General features: G+C 43.7%; 1 protein-coding gene across 18 annotated transcripts in view; it reads left to right on the forward strand.

Annotated features, from left to right (window-relative positions):
- Positions 1-14,993, forward strand: part of DTNB (dystrobrevin beta) — a 135,178-nt gene that overhangs the window by 14,140 nt on the left and 106,045 nt on the right. For all 18 annotated transcript variants that reach the window (XR_011902996.1, XR_011902997.1, XM_072330818.1 and 15 more), the window contains exons 5-7: positions 1,327-1,540; positions 5,695-5,780; positions 12,349-12,503. Coding sequence is in view for 16 of the 18 variants with exons in the window: in XM_072330818.1 (XP_072186919.1) it covers positions 1,327-1,540; positions 5,695-5,780; positions 12,349-12,503 (455 nt within the window). In the remaining 2 variants the exon portion in view is untranslated. The remainder of the gene's footprint in view (positions 1-1,326; positions 1,541-5,694; positions 5,781-12,348; positions 12,504-14,993) is intronic.

The following is a 14,993-nucleotide window of genomic DNA, read 5'->3' on the forward strand; positions in this document are numbered from 1 at the left end:
ACTGACATGCTTCAGTGCTGCCTGCAGACAGCCCCGGGCTGCTTTACCTCCTTTCCGCTGTGGTGGAACAGAATCCAGCAGACAGCTGGACGCAGCTGTGAGCTTTGGTGATGATCACTAGCGTGAAGGTGTCTGCATTTCACCGTCATGACATATATATAGCAACCTCAGAGAGTGCTTGAAGTTTATGCCACGCTACTCGCTGCATGTTTTCTCATTCTTTTCCCTAGCCTTCCACATTAAGTAGCTCGCCAAAGTAAGGATGAACCCAGGGGTTCTGTTTCCTTTATTAAACTGGATCAAGCAGAATGCTTGGCAGACTAATGGAGCAGCTGCTTCCTCGCAGTGATGTGAAACTGGTGTGGGAGAGAACAGAAAAGCAGCTGAGGAGTCCTGCAGATGTGTGCAGATGCAAAGTGCAGCTCCACACCTTCTTCATGCCTTAGGAAAAGCCTAAACAAAAAACACCAACCATGCTTTTGAATTAAAAAGACCTATTAATCAGTAGCAAGGTATTAAGATATGTTAATTATAGTGCCATGCACACTTAGGGCCTAACTCACTGGTGCCATACATATGCTTCAAGTAACCTTTCATTTACATATATGCATAAAGCAGAGAGCTTTTGTGCTCTTTGTCTGCACCAGGCAGTGATCCAGGGGTGTGTTTGGTGTGAGTTGATGGTTTGGACCAATGGATTCTCGCTGGTCCCTAGATGTCTTACTCACTGCCCTGCATGCTTTTCAAACACTGAAACATTTTCAAACGTAGTTTAATGAGGTTCTGCAGATCACTTTCACTACATTGTTAACTGTTAGATACCTGAACAGATACAGTGGGATAATTTAGGGACAGGCTTTGAAGTTCAAGACGTATGTTTACAAAGTATTTTTCTCTTGGCACCAGCTGGAAGCAGCCACAATTGAACTGGAACATCAGGTTCCTGGTCCCAACGTTACAGTAACCAGTTTGTAGTGGATGTTGAATGTGGCTGATGTCCCTCTCAGGAGAAAATACTTAATTTGGCTACAGTGACTCCAGCACTGGGTGATGGTGGAGGAGCACGTTTCTCTTTCATGTGGCTTTGCTTCAGAGCCCTCCATTGAGGAGCAGAACAAAAAGCCTGCAGCAACTCAGTGAACTGCTGCTGTGTTACAGTAGCTGGTGTGAACAGAGTATCGAGACTCTGTCTCTCACTTAGAAGATGAGTAAGCAGTGGTTAATTCCAAAGTCAAAGCGAATGCTGTGTTCGGAAGTAGTGCCTTAAAAGTAAGGTTGTGTGCATTACAGAATAGAAGCTAATTATTTTTTTTCCTTTATTTTCAGTTCATCTCGTTGATATCTGGAATATGATTGAAGCCTTCCGAGATAATGGCCTTAACACTTTGGATCATAACACAGAGATCAACGTGTCTCGACTAGAAACAATCATCTCATCCATCTACTACCAGCTCAACAAACGCCTTCCTTCTACTCACCAAATCAGTGTAGAGCAATCCATCAGCCTTCTCCTCAACTTCATGATAGCAGCATATGACAGGCTAGTAACTCTTCTAGTTGTACTCCTAAACTGATTTGCTCTTTTAGTTGGATGAACGCAGCCAGCAACTGCACGAGTCTCTGGCAAAGTGTCCGCGTGCTGTTTCTCAGTGTTGTGGAGTTGTGCGCTGCACACACACACTTAATATCATAGTAGTGCCTGCAGAGATTTACAGATCTACACAGCAGAGATGCTTTTTGTTAACAGTTGCTTTCTTGAGGAAGATGAGTTAGTGCCTTCTGGAAATGGCAGCCTGCTGTCAGCTGCATGTCTGAAGTGTTCTGCAGGCTATGATAGGATTGAATGTTAAACTTAATGTTAAATGGTGCTGTAGCAATGTTTTAAAAAGGGAAAGCTTTTTTTGTTGTTGACTCTTAATCAACAAGACCGTTTTACAAGGCTGCTTTGTTTGGACGTTCAGCTTGGATCCTATTGTGTAACGCACTGTGACCACACAAAGACTAATTCTCATTTGTTCACTGGAGGAAGTTTGTTTACCTATTCAGAATACTGCCAGATATTCCCTTACATCCAGCTTTACTAAGTTTCCTTCACAACCTCTTTCAACAGGGGTTAATCTGCTAATCCTGAGTAAAAGTTATCTCTGGGTCCTTTGAGTAGTAAATGGAAATCTTTCCCTGTTGTTTATCAGTTCTTTTTTTCTTATCTTTCTCACAGTCAGCTATTATCTGTTTTGCCTTTCTTCTGCTTTTGCTTTCTCTCTGAGCAGTAGAAAACTGCTTGAGGCCAGGATGTTGACACAGAGATGAAGGAGTTTTATCTAAAGCAACCTGGACCACTGACTATGCCAAATAGTTGCTGTGCTTGTAATGTCCAAGTTTTAATCATTCTTAATAAGACCTCTTCTTAAGGTTACCAAACAGCAACTAAATTTATCCTCCCCATAAGTCCAGAGCAGTCCCAGTCTCAATAAGGGCAGCTAAAAACAGTGCAGAGCTCAGAGTAGGAATACTGCTACGAGATCAGAACCAAACCTCTATATTTTTCGGTTTAGTCTGATACGATATTGATTGTGAGAGTTGTTGTGAAGGGTAACCCATGAGTTTCCTTATTCTGAGTCAGGTCACACTAGAAAATGTAGGATTTAAAATAGAAGTGGTTATGTTTTGGGGGGACTGGCTCTAAAGGTTGAGACGTGTTGAGTTAGAGACATGTTTGTCTCCCTCTGCCCCAACCCTGCAAATTCTGCCTCTTGTCTGCAGCACGAGCAGCCTGCTTGCTCCTAGTACGCCACAGCAGCTCTGTTGAGCTTCCTCTATCTGTCACATGGTGCTGAGAGAGAAGCTGTGATGCTGCCCTCTGTTGTGCTGTGGCAGTGCCAAGAATGAGAGGAGAGCTGAGCTCACCATCAGCTCATCCCCGAGACTTGTAGAACAGCTCGGGTTGTGGTGAAGAACTGGTGGTTCATAGGCTGTACAGTGGTGAGCTGGGAGGAGTAGCTGTGTTATGGTATTCTTTGCTGCTTTCTCCCATGAAGATCTGCCTCTGGGTGTTTCAAAGTGGTGGTGGTTTGTTCCAGAGTCTGTTTTTCTCGGTAGCCTTCTACAGCTTTCTGAAATCCCTGACCCATTATTGGCACCACAGAGTGATGGTCCATTCTTTCTGAGTTCACCTTTTCTAGAAATGCATTTGATTTAGCAACAGCTTTAGTTGCTTCAACTTCTTTTTTGTTTTTATGTTGTAACAGCAGCACACAGTAAGGAGAAGGGAGAGTTTGACCAACAGTTAGGTGAGGAAATGAGTTGGCAAGCAGCATGAACAGGAGGGACCCCATAGTTGGCAAAGCTGGAAGGAGCTCACACGGTGTATTGGGAAGTGCCCACAGTGCAGCACTATGAGGAAAGCTTTGATGGCTTTTTGGGGGAAACTGATATGACCTTGATAACTGATATTAAATGATATTAACTGATATTAAATGTGGAGGTTGGCAGCCCTGCCTGTGGCAGTGCGATTGGAGCTTGATGATCCTTGAAGTCCCTTCCAACCCAAGCCATTCTGTGATTTTATGACTGTCTCTGTGAAGTGACTGCCTTCTACTGAACACAGAATAAGGAACAAAAAGGAGGAATTGCAGGTCTGAAGCCATAGAATAGACCCCCAATGATCATCGAATCCAACTCCCGGCTCTGCACAGGATCACCCAAACCCTATGGCTGAGAGCAGTGTCCAGGCACTCTTTGAGCTCCAGCATCTCAGGGCCGTGCTAGCTGCCCTGGGCAGTCTGCTCTGTGCCCACTGCTATCTGGGGCAGAGTCTTTCCCTAACCCCCACCTGACCTTTCCCTGACACAACTCCATGCTCTTCAGAACTCAGAGCTGCCCCTCCACCGCAGGTAGGCTGCCATGAGGCCTCTTCTCAGCTCCTCTGCTCTGGATCTGAACTGCTCCTCACACCTCTTTCCCTCCAGGATCCCAGAACTGTAGGGGCTGGAAGGAACCTCTGGAGATCTCCCCACTCCCACTACTTCTCAGGGCAGCCTGTTCCAGAGCTTTGGCACCTTCACAGTAAAGAAGTTCTTTCTCACATTCAGATGGAATTCCCTGGGTTCTAGTTTGTGCCTGTTGCCCCTTGTCCTGTTGCTGGGTACCACAAAAAAGCCCCATCCTCCTGACCCCCACCCTTCAGTTACTGATGACCAGATCCCTTCTCCCCTTCTCTTCCCCAGGCTGAACAGCCCCAGGGCTCTAAGTCTCTTCCCATCAGGAGGTGCTCCAGGCCCCCACCATCTCTGCAGCCCTCTGCTGGGCTCTATCCAGCAGTTCCCTGTCCCCCCTTGAACTGAGGAGCCCAGCACTGGGCTCAGTGCTCCAGGTATGGCCTTTCCAGGGCAGAAGGGAGTTGCACCTCCTTTGCCTGCTGGCCACACTCTGTGCAATGCACCCCAAAGTCCCATTGGCCGCCTTGGCCACTACGGGCATACTTCTGGCTCATGGTCAACCTTTGGTCTACTGTTGGCCTATCATTGCTCAACCAGGACACCACTGGCCTTTGTGGCCACAAGGGCGCGCTGCTGGCTCATGATCGCCTTGTTGGCCATCAGCACACCCAGATCCTCGATGAGATGAACGCCAGCAGAAGCAGGCCTATATCTGATTCTGTGATCTGAAGACCCCATGAGATGTCTTTCAAGGATAAGACTGTGTCATGTGAGGAGACGTGGATGGTTCCAGTCACTCATTCTTTCTTTTAATTATTTAAAAAGTAGTTCAGGGCTGAGAGAAGAATGGCTACAACAGAGCAAATGGAGAGAGGGGCTGAGATGGTGCTTTAAAGAAGCTTGAAATGGTTTGAAGAGAATGGGTCTATTCAGACTTCAGATTTCAGATGTAGTGAAGTCTTTCCTGTTGAGTTTTGGGTGTTATTATTTCTGTGGCTTGGTGGTTTGGCATAGCGGGAGTGCCAGCTTTTTCCTTTGAGGAAACTACAAGACAGAAATGAAGTGGGATAACTGCTACCTTTACTGTTTTGTTAACTTTATAGCCTTTATGCAGCTTAAAATAAGAATTTTGTCACCATTCTGGTGCCACGAGGCAGAATTACTTTCAGTGATTTTATTCCTTCCTAACATTTTCCAAGTACTGGTCCTCCAAGTGCAAATGTAGTTGTCCAGTATGGCACAGTGAAGGTTCTCTGACTTCTGTCTTTATTGCTATGGAAGCTCATCCTGAAACTGGGAAGCAGGGAGGAAGGATCTGTGCCTTGGGCCAGGCTGGCGCAACTGGAATCTGTTGCCAGTATTAACTGCAGTGTGTTTCACTCTGCCTGTCCTGGGCTGGTGACTTGCTTCCCCCCAGTTTCATCCTCATAACAGAGATAACACACCTTGCTGTTTCAGCATACCATGCTGTGCTCAGTGGGCTTTCTTGTGCTTTCCTCATGGACAAATTCACTTTCTCTTGCTGATGTTAGACAACAATTCCCCATACGTACCATCAGTTTAAACTAATTTTGACTGTTCACGTTATTCCTATTCAAAGTGGTATGTTCAAGATATTAGCACTGGTTTAACATTATATTAAGTAGTTGTGCTCGATCTTAGTTGCTAGCAGTTATGCATTCCCTACCTACGACTCCAGTGTTTGTGTTCCTTCTCACTCTGCAGCAATTACTTACCACAGACTTCTTTTCCACAGCGAGGGCCATGGGAAGCTGACGGTGTTTTCAGTGAAAGCGATGTTAGCAACAATGTGTGGTGGCAAAATACTGGACAAACTAAGATGTAAGTATTTCCAATCAAAATCACAACCTTTTTTTTTCCTATTTTATTTATTTATTTTTGCTGAGTGGGCAATGTTGTCACATTCATGGGTTTTTTTGTAACATATGCCATCTGCTGGTCACACAGCAGACATCCTGAGTGTGTTACTGAGTAGCTTTTATGAGGCCGTGTGTTTATATTAAAAAGCTTTGGCACTTAGGTGTAATTCTTCCATCCTTCTCAGATGCCGTAGTGTGGTTTATGGGATTTTCTTTCCTTTCCTGTCCTGACAAGATTGGAAGCTGGCCTTACTGCTCGTGCCAGATTTTGCTGTTTTGGTGTCAGTGGTTTTCATCTTCCCCCTGAATTTCCTTTATGAAAGTTGCTTTGTAATAATTCATTCTTTCTGACCTCTGTGGTTATTATTCACCCTAAATAATTCTTCTCAGTTTTCCACAGCATTAAATTTCTAAAATGTATTTTCTCTAAAAATGATAGAAAATACCAGTGTGATCTTTTATACTACACAACTTTGGATCCCATTACCTCAGGATCTGAAGAGGTTACAATAGGTAAACAGTTTGGTATAAACTTGGTACACAAAAGGAGATCTATATTTATGCGTAAGCAGGACCACACTGAAACATGTCAAGCAAATGGTAAAAAATGACCTATTAATGGAAAAGGCAATTAAACATGGAATTAGATGTTAAAGGAACTGATGCTTTCAAACAAAGTCCAGACACCATCCTGGAGGTTACACTGGGCTGCAGGTTGCTGAATCAGGAGGTGGCTGATTAAGATGCCTTCACCTGAAAGACTCCTTATTCAATAGTCCTCCTTCACAAATGTGTCTTAAAACTTGACAGTTTTGAATTTAATGTTCTCTTCTCCACCCCAGTTTTTTTCATAGCATGTGAAACTTTCTTTTTCTTTTTGCTAATCCGGTTGAGTCCTATTCCTTTACTACGGTAATTTCCTTCTTTATAAGAATTCTTACTTGAGGTTCAGCTGAGGTAGGATAAAAGGCTTTTGACTACCCTCACCGAATGCTGCTATTTTGTATTTTGGTTGTCATGTCTTCTTTCTTGCACTTTATCTGCTGCCCTCCAATTTATGTTGTACTGCTGGGATCTGTCCTCCAGTATCTGCACTCCCTATTTTCTTTGTGCACTATCTGGATAGAATCATAGAATCATAGAATGGACTGGGTTGAAAAGGACCACAGTGATCATCCAGTTTCAACCCCCTGCTGTGTGCAGGGTCGCCAACCAGCAGCCCAGGCTGCCCAGAGCCACATCCAGCCTGGCCTTGAATGCCTGCAGGGATGGGGCATCCACAGCCTCTTTGGGCAACCTGTTCCAGTGGCTTGGGCAACCATGATTGGATGGTTCCATGGTTGGACATGGAGCTTTGTTTTCCAAAGAGCAGGTTACCTCCATATTCAACATGTGTTCTGGGAAGCAGCTCTTCTGCCTTTTAAAATTCAGTTTTAAACTCAGTTTCTTTCCTTATCCTTCTTGGTATATCACTCATGCTGCATCCACCATGATGTTGGCTGTTTTTTATGGTGATGATAGTACTAACTGTTGACCACACCTATTTGAAATCTCTATAATATGCTATCAGCCAACTGTGAAAAATTGATTTATTTTATTCAGCAATTCAGAAAGAGAAGGAGAGCAAACCTGTGCAGGAGGGAATAGTTTTCTTTCAACCAGGCTGTTCTCTAGTGGGTTGATGGTTGGACTTGGTGATCTTAGTAATTTTTTCCTACCTTAATGGCACTATGATTCTAAAATCAGGCAATTGGCTTTTCAGGCAAGATAATGGGTCAACTTTAAGATGAGAGAAACTCAGAAGGGTGTGATGCAGGTTAGTAGGATCTTGCAAACCTACTTATGGAAGGAGAAAGGAAGTGTTACTGTTACCAGAATGTTAGAACTCAAATCATAGAGTAACTGAGTTACTGTTGATTTCCTTTGTGAAAAACTTCGGAGGACCAAGGGAGGAGGTAAAAGAAAATGTAGTGTGAAGTTTAGAAAGGGTGGAGAAGTCTCTCTCTCTCTTCTTTCTTGTTGGAAAAGACCTTTAAGAGCATTAAGTCCAACCACAACCTGACCGTACTACCCTAAGTAACAACCCCTCTGCTAAATCCTATCCCTGAGCACCGCATCCAAACAGATCTTAAGCACATCCAGGGTTGGTGAATCAACCACCTCCCTGGGCAGCCCATTCCAGTGCTTAACGACCCTTTCTGTAAAGAAGTGTTTCCTGATATCCAACCTAAACTTACCTGGTGCAACTTGAAGCCATTTCCCTTTGTCCTGTCACTAGTGAGAAGAGACCGACCCTGCTCTCTCTTCAGTCACTTTTCACCTTTGGGCCTGATATACTTCTGGGCAAACTGGTAGTAATGAAGAACAGAATTAGTTGATTAATGGGTAAATCATTTATTGGGTAGGGAGGAGGGATGGCTTTTGGAAGGAACGTCTTACAGAACCATAGGAGTTCCCTAAAGTAGGGCAAAAAAAGGTAGAAAAATGCAAAGGATTTCTGACTGTTACAGACTTACTGAGTTTCTGAAAGGACTTCAAGTATCTCTTATCAAACAGATAAAAACATTGAAGTCTTGAAAGGGATGAAAGGAAGGTCCTTTCCATGTGTAAGATTTTAGCCGAAAGGAGCCCAAAGAAGAGCAGTAAAAAGGTGGGTGAATAGTGCTGGACTTAAACTGTTTTTAACGTGTCATAAATTGTCTGGAAAAATACAGTGGAAGATGACAGTCTTTTGTAAAGTACTTTGGTGTAGTAAAAGCCAAAATAGACTGTGAAGAGTTGTAGCATCATCTGACAGTGCTGAATAACTGTGAATGAAACGGTAGCTGAGATTCAGTGTGAATTTATGTGAAGTGGTGTGTGCTGGAGGAGTGAGGTGTCATCCTAATGTCATGCAAGGAAAGGTGAGCTCAGGAAGCTGTTACTGCTGAGACAGATCTTGGAGTCTCTCCTGGAAGATTGATGCTCTATTTAGTAGTGGTTAAAAAAGTAATGAAGTGGTGTGACCGAGAGGGAAGGACATGTAGAACAAAACAGGAAGATTACAACATTGTATAAGTCCATGGTATGTTTATGCTTTGTATGAGCACTGCTCTGGTACCTCGCGCTCATTCTCCAGATCTGCTTTATCTTTCCTGAGAACAGCAGTCACCAAAGTCAGAGCAAGCTTTCTGTATAAGGAACAACTAGACAGAAAACAGGAGCCTTCAACCTGGATGGAAAGCAAAATGGTGGTGAAGGGACAGTGTTCTGACAATACATTTGTGGTAAATAGAAACCAGCTGCTCCATTCCCCTTCCAAGACAAGGACTGAAGGCACTAAGTGAGCAGGCTGTCGGCTCAGCTGGACCATGAGGCTTTCTGGAAATCCAGGAAGTTGTAAATATTTCTTGTTCTCCTCTCCGAATTTGAGTGGTAGTCACTTGGTCTCTGTACTTGCATATGCATACAGGCTTTCTTTTGACATTCTGAAAATGTGAACAAATTGAGGTTGTTCTTTTTCCAGACCGTACAGTGTCTGACAGTACATATGAATGGAGTTGTTCAATGGTACCACTTTGCTTTCAGTGGGAAAGATTATTCCCAGTGACTGACACTCGTTGTGAAGAAGTTGCTTTACATGATGTGCAAGGAAGGAGTTATAAGCTCAGCCCGTTGCTATGGGATTAGTTCTTTTGCATCCCATCTTTTAAGCTAGGGAAATACCATATAAGGATGATGAAGTTTGTGGATTGAGTGATTTCATTTTGGCTTACAAGCAGATCCATAGTGAAGTAATTAGTGTTTCCTTCCGTGTCCTTTCTGCAAGTAAATTGCAAACAGAACCTGGCTTCAAACAAATTCCAACTTTGCTCGTTTCAAGGGCCTGCATCCCAGTAGGATCATAATGGCCTCATGGAACATCAGGACCAGAGAGCACCCACATGGACAGTATCGTGACCTGGGTTTGTTCCTCTCTCTGGGTGATCATGAGGAAGGCCTGCACTGTCTTTTTTGGGCCCAAAACTGAACACGGTACTTGAGGAGTGGTCTCATCAGAGCTGGGTACAGAGGGACCATCACCTCCCTGTCCTGCTGACTGCACTAATTCTGACACAAACAAGGGTGTTTCTGGTCTTTATGGCCACTTGGGCACCTGGGCCTCCTCAGCCTTGTACCCACAAACCTGAGGAGAGTGCTCCCTGCTGCTCACTAACAGGGATGTTGAGCAGGACAGATCTCAGCATCATTCCCCTTGTTCTTGCCCCCATGCAAGGGGAGCAAGGGGAGGTTCATGTTGGATATCAGGAGGAAGTTTGTCACCCAGAGGGTGGTGATGCAATGGAACAGGTTGCCCAAGGAGGCTGTGGATGCCCCATCCCTGCAGGCATTCAAGGCCAGGCTGGATGTGGCTCTGGGCAGCCTGGGCTGCTGGTTGGCGACCCTGCATATGGCAGTGGGAACTAGATGGTCACTGTGCTCCTTTTCAACCCAGGCCATTCTGTGATTCTGTGATACAATAGGAGCTTTTTTCACAATGTTCATCAAGTTCTACTCCATTTTACGTTGGGATCTTTGGAATTGAGCAGTGTTTTGGTGTTCATTTTTTATTTGCTCCAGTAAAATGAGAAAGTGCAGAAATATGTTTATAGTGTGATTGCACTGAACTGAAACCTTGGATGAGAATTAAAGTATATTACCTTGTCATCAGGAAACTTAATTAGTACATGCATGATGTGACCTTAAGGTGGGATCTTGAGAAATTACCCTGTTAGCTCCCGTTTAGCTTGAGGTTTTCTCTTTTAAGGTAATTTAGTGCCCTTTGAAAGGGAAGATGACTATTTAATTAAATCCTATGAATCTTTATCTTTTCCAATTTCAACCACTAATTTCCCATGTGAAAGTTTCCCCATGTTGATGACTTCAACTTCATTTTGACTATAAAGCCACTTGGGTTTCTTTTAATTTATTCTTGATATAGCTTGTTCATTTTTATCTCATTTTTCATTTCTTTCATAGCTTTAATTACCTTCTCCTTAAAATCATTTAAATCCTGCTTGCTGTTGAAATTAGATTAATAGATTGTATTTACCCAAATGATTCTTGTGCTTTTTTTAAATACAAGTACTGTCATGTTGCAGTCGTGTTCTACCAGTCCCACCTTAATAGACTGATTACTGGACCAAGTTCATGTGCCAGTTCTGGGCTGAATCTGATCTTCAGCATTTTAGGATTGTGAAGCTTCTGCTCTCTAATTAGTTCCACTTATTTCCATGACTTCCATGTTAAATTTCCCAGAGAAACTTGATTTTTCTGATTGGATTAGTTCTTTCAAACACAGCGTTCTTTAATCATCTACCTTCTCCCTTTCTTGTTTGTTTGGTTGTTTTTTTTTTCCAGTCCTTATTTCTTATATGCCCTGTAAGACTGTTTAGCAAGGACTTCAGACCTTTCCATCGAGCCTGTACATTTTGCCTGATACAAACCCCAAGCATTTATATCACAGAATCATTCAGGTTGGAAAAGACCTCCAAGATCCCCAACCCATCCCACCGTGCCTACTGACTACATCCCTCAGTGCCACATCCCCACATTCCTTGGACATCTCCAGGGATGGTGACTCCACCACTTCCCAGGGCAGCCTATCCCAATACTTGGTTGCTCCTCAGAGAAGAAATGTTTTCATGTAGGAAAAAGCACTGTAGGCTTTTTGATGAGCTCGGTCCTTCATTTCTCTAGTTTGATGGAAATACACCTTTCTGAAGTAGTCTTTTTTTACGGACGTGGCTTTGATCTCTTAAACTAAGCTTACCTTCTGACAGCGCATCCTTTTTGATGTTTAATTACTTACGGTGTCTTAGATAACCTCACAGATGATTCAGAGGCTGCTTAGTGAAGCATTCTGGTATCTGTCTTGTCTTCAAACATTTTAGGTCTTACTAATATTAGAGAAATCTTTCTTTATAGTGTAACCTGGCTGCAGTTATAGCAGAGACCAAGCTTTACTGTTCAAGAATGTGTATTTTCCAGAGAAATGTTTGCCCCCCGGACAGTTCTGCTTTATTTGTGTGCTGCAGTCTTAGCATTTCCCATGACATAATCTTCCTCCAACCCTCCCTATCCATCTTTTCCTATATTTTTGTTTTTGCTGAGACACGGGAGCTGGGAGCTCTGGGTTAACAGGATGGGATGGGTAGGGCAGCGGGGCTGAAAAAATACATAGAATCCATAAGGTTGGAACAGATTACTAAGATCACCACGTCCAACCGCCAACCCATCCCATCCTGCCCCCTAACCCTGATGTCCCTCAGTGCCTCAGTGTCTTTCTTCTCAGTGCTTTTTCATATGGGATGGAGGGAATAGAGGGATTTATGTCATAGCGCACTGAAACTTGGTTGTTGATAAATTTTATCTTGATATCAACTAAGAAGAAACTGCACTTAGGATTAAACAAAAGGAGCAATGCTTTGGAGTTCAAATGAACTGAAATTATAAGGCTTTTCTGTAGCAGGCGTGTATTTACTCAAAGGTTTTATTTTATCTCCTTACAGATATTTTCTCTCAAATATCAGACTCAAACGGCCTAATGATATTTTCCAAGTTTGATCAGTTCTTGAAAGAAGTACTGAAACTTCCAACTGCTGTGTTTGAGGGACCTTCTTTCGGATACACGGAGCATTCTGTACGGACGTGCTTCCCACAACAGGTAAGAGCTAATTCAAAACTGTTTCATTTCTTATTACTGCAGTCGTGAAGTCCTGATTTCTTTGGGCATAGCTTGTATTGGGTTTACAGGAAGGGGGAATTGGTGACATGCAGTGTGTTAAATAAGCAGATTTAAGCCCGAATAGTTTAAAATAGTCCACCTAGGTCTTAAGGAAATAAAGGACTTCGCACACTTTTAGTGTGTTCTCCAAGGACCACCGTTGAACACATGGGAAGAACATTAAGGATGACTTCTTCTTGTCTGAAGCAGGAAGCACAGCATTTCTACCTTGGAGTTTTTTTAGACTTACCAGTAGTAAGAGTATTATTTTCAACAAATCAATTGTTAGTTGGTTTAATCTGCACAAAATAAATGCTTCTGCAGTGTCAACGTTTCTGTTATGATTTGATTGTTCCAAGAAATTGCTTCTAATTTGAGATGCGCAATAGCTTAATTAAGCCTTAATTCTAATGTAAGCATAAGCCTAGATAAATCTAGACCAAAACTTAGATGTTTAGGCTGTGACTGTGATTGTATTCTAAGTATTTCTCGAAGTGTTTAGGTTTAGAATTTGTAGTCACTTTTTGCTGAACTCATATTGCTTAGGAATTCATATATTTGAAATAGAACACAAAAGGAAAGGGCCTTTGGTGTAGGAAATGACAAGAGCTCCTGCTCATCTGTAAGTTGCTGAGGCATCTGTGGGTAATCCCTTGTTCCCAACATCATACCACCCTTCTTCTCAAGCCGCACAAAAGCCACTCCTGCATGTAGGGATATGGATACTGCATCTAAGGGGCAAACCATGGACTCATTTGAGAGGTACCCAGTCAGACATCAGATTTTTAGCTGTACATGCTCTGTCTGCAAAGAGAGATATGAGACTTGCCTGAGTTTTGTCAAGATTGCTGCCTGAACAACCTGGTGTCTTTTTATGATGGCGTGACTGTGTCAGTAGACAAGGGAAGAGACACTGGTGTTGTCTATCTAGACTTCAGTGAGGCCACTGGCACAGTTCTCCACAAAATCCTTCTCTCCAAATTGGAAAGATATGGATTTGATGGGTAGACTGTTCAGTGGATGAGAAACTGGTTATGAGAATGTTCCCAGAGAGCAGTGGTCAATGGCTGCATGTCCGGATAGAGATCAGTGATGAGTGGTGTCCCTCAGGGGTCACTACTGGGACTGATGCTCTTTGATGTCTTCATCAATGACATTAACAGTGGGATCGAGTGCATCTTACAGCAGTTTATGGGCGACACCAAGCTGTGGGATGCAGCTGACCCACCCAAGGGACAGGATGCTATACAGAGAGACCTAGACAGTCTGAGCAGTGGGCTCAGGAAGACCTCAGGAGGTTCAACAAAGCCAAGTGCAAGGTCTGCACCTGTGTTGAGGCAACCCCCACTATCACTATAAGCTGGGGGGCAAAAGAATTGAGCACAGCCCTACCAAAAAGGACTTGAAAGTGCTAGTGGGTGGCAGCTGGCCATGAACCAGCAGTGTGCCCTCACAGCCCAGATAGCCAACCATACCCTGGGCTGCACCAAAAGCAGCATGGCCAGCAGGGTGAGGGAGGCGATCCTGCCCCTCTGCTCTGTACTGTGAGGCCTCACCTGGAGTGCTGCATCCAGATATGGAGTCCTCAGTACAGGAGAGACATGGAGCTGTTGGAACGCATCTTCACGTTATCTTCTTCAACCTCCCTCAAGCAGTGTGGTTACATGGGAAGCGTTTATTGAAAGTGATTCCTACCTGATGTGAGCACTATATCTGGATGCTGAAATCATTTGGGAGACTGAGTGGATAAACTGGGCACAGGTACAATAATGTAAATCCATGTGTTATTGAGCTTGGGGCCAGGAACATTGCCCTGTTTTACTTAAACCCCACTGGGTCACAGCTGGAGTAACTCAGTCTTGTTGTCCAGAGGAAATAGATTTTATTGGGACACTCTGGCAAGAGCTGCCTTCTTTACGATGGTTTCCAGATTCATTTAGAGCTTCCAGCTATAATTTACTATTCAAGGTCAAGTGGGTGCTGCCACAGATATGAGATCATGTCATACTTTTCTTAAAGCTTCTGTTTGCTTGGCTGTGATCAGCCTGTTTCTCATAAGGATGTAGCATCACCCATTGCAGAAAACACCAATGCAGCAAATGCTGGGAGGTGTTGGACTCTCCTGGCTGGCTGTGCTGTGAAAATTAGCTATTTTTCACTTTGTGTTCTTTGAGCTGGGTCCCTGTTGGCAGATTATCTGATTGAATTGCATCAGAAATGCCGGGTGAGTAAGGTTTTTGTGTTTACTTCACAGTGAGCCTCTGAGCCCACCTCCAAAAAAGCCACTTTGAGTCTCCTTCCCTGCACTTTAGTTTCGGGAGCAGCAGGATGTGCTGCTTGCTGCATTGCCAGGAATGCTTGCAGTGGCAACAAAGCTGTGTGCTTTTGTTAGGCTCATGCTTGCAGCATTTCTCACCTGTATCAGTGCAA

Source organism: Excalfactoria chinensis, chromosome 3 (assembly GCF_039878825.1).
Source record: "Excalfactoria chinensis isolate bCotChi1 chromosome 3, bCotChi1.hap2, whole genome shotgun sequence".
NCBI lineage: Eukaryota > Metazoa > Chordata > Aves > Galliformes > Phasianidae > Excalfactoria > Excalfactoria chinensis.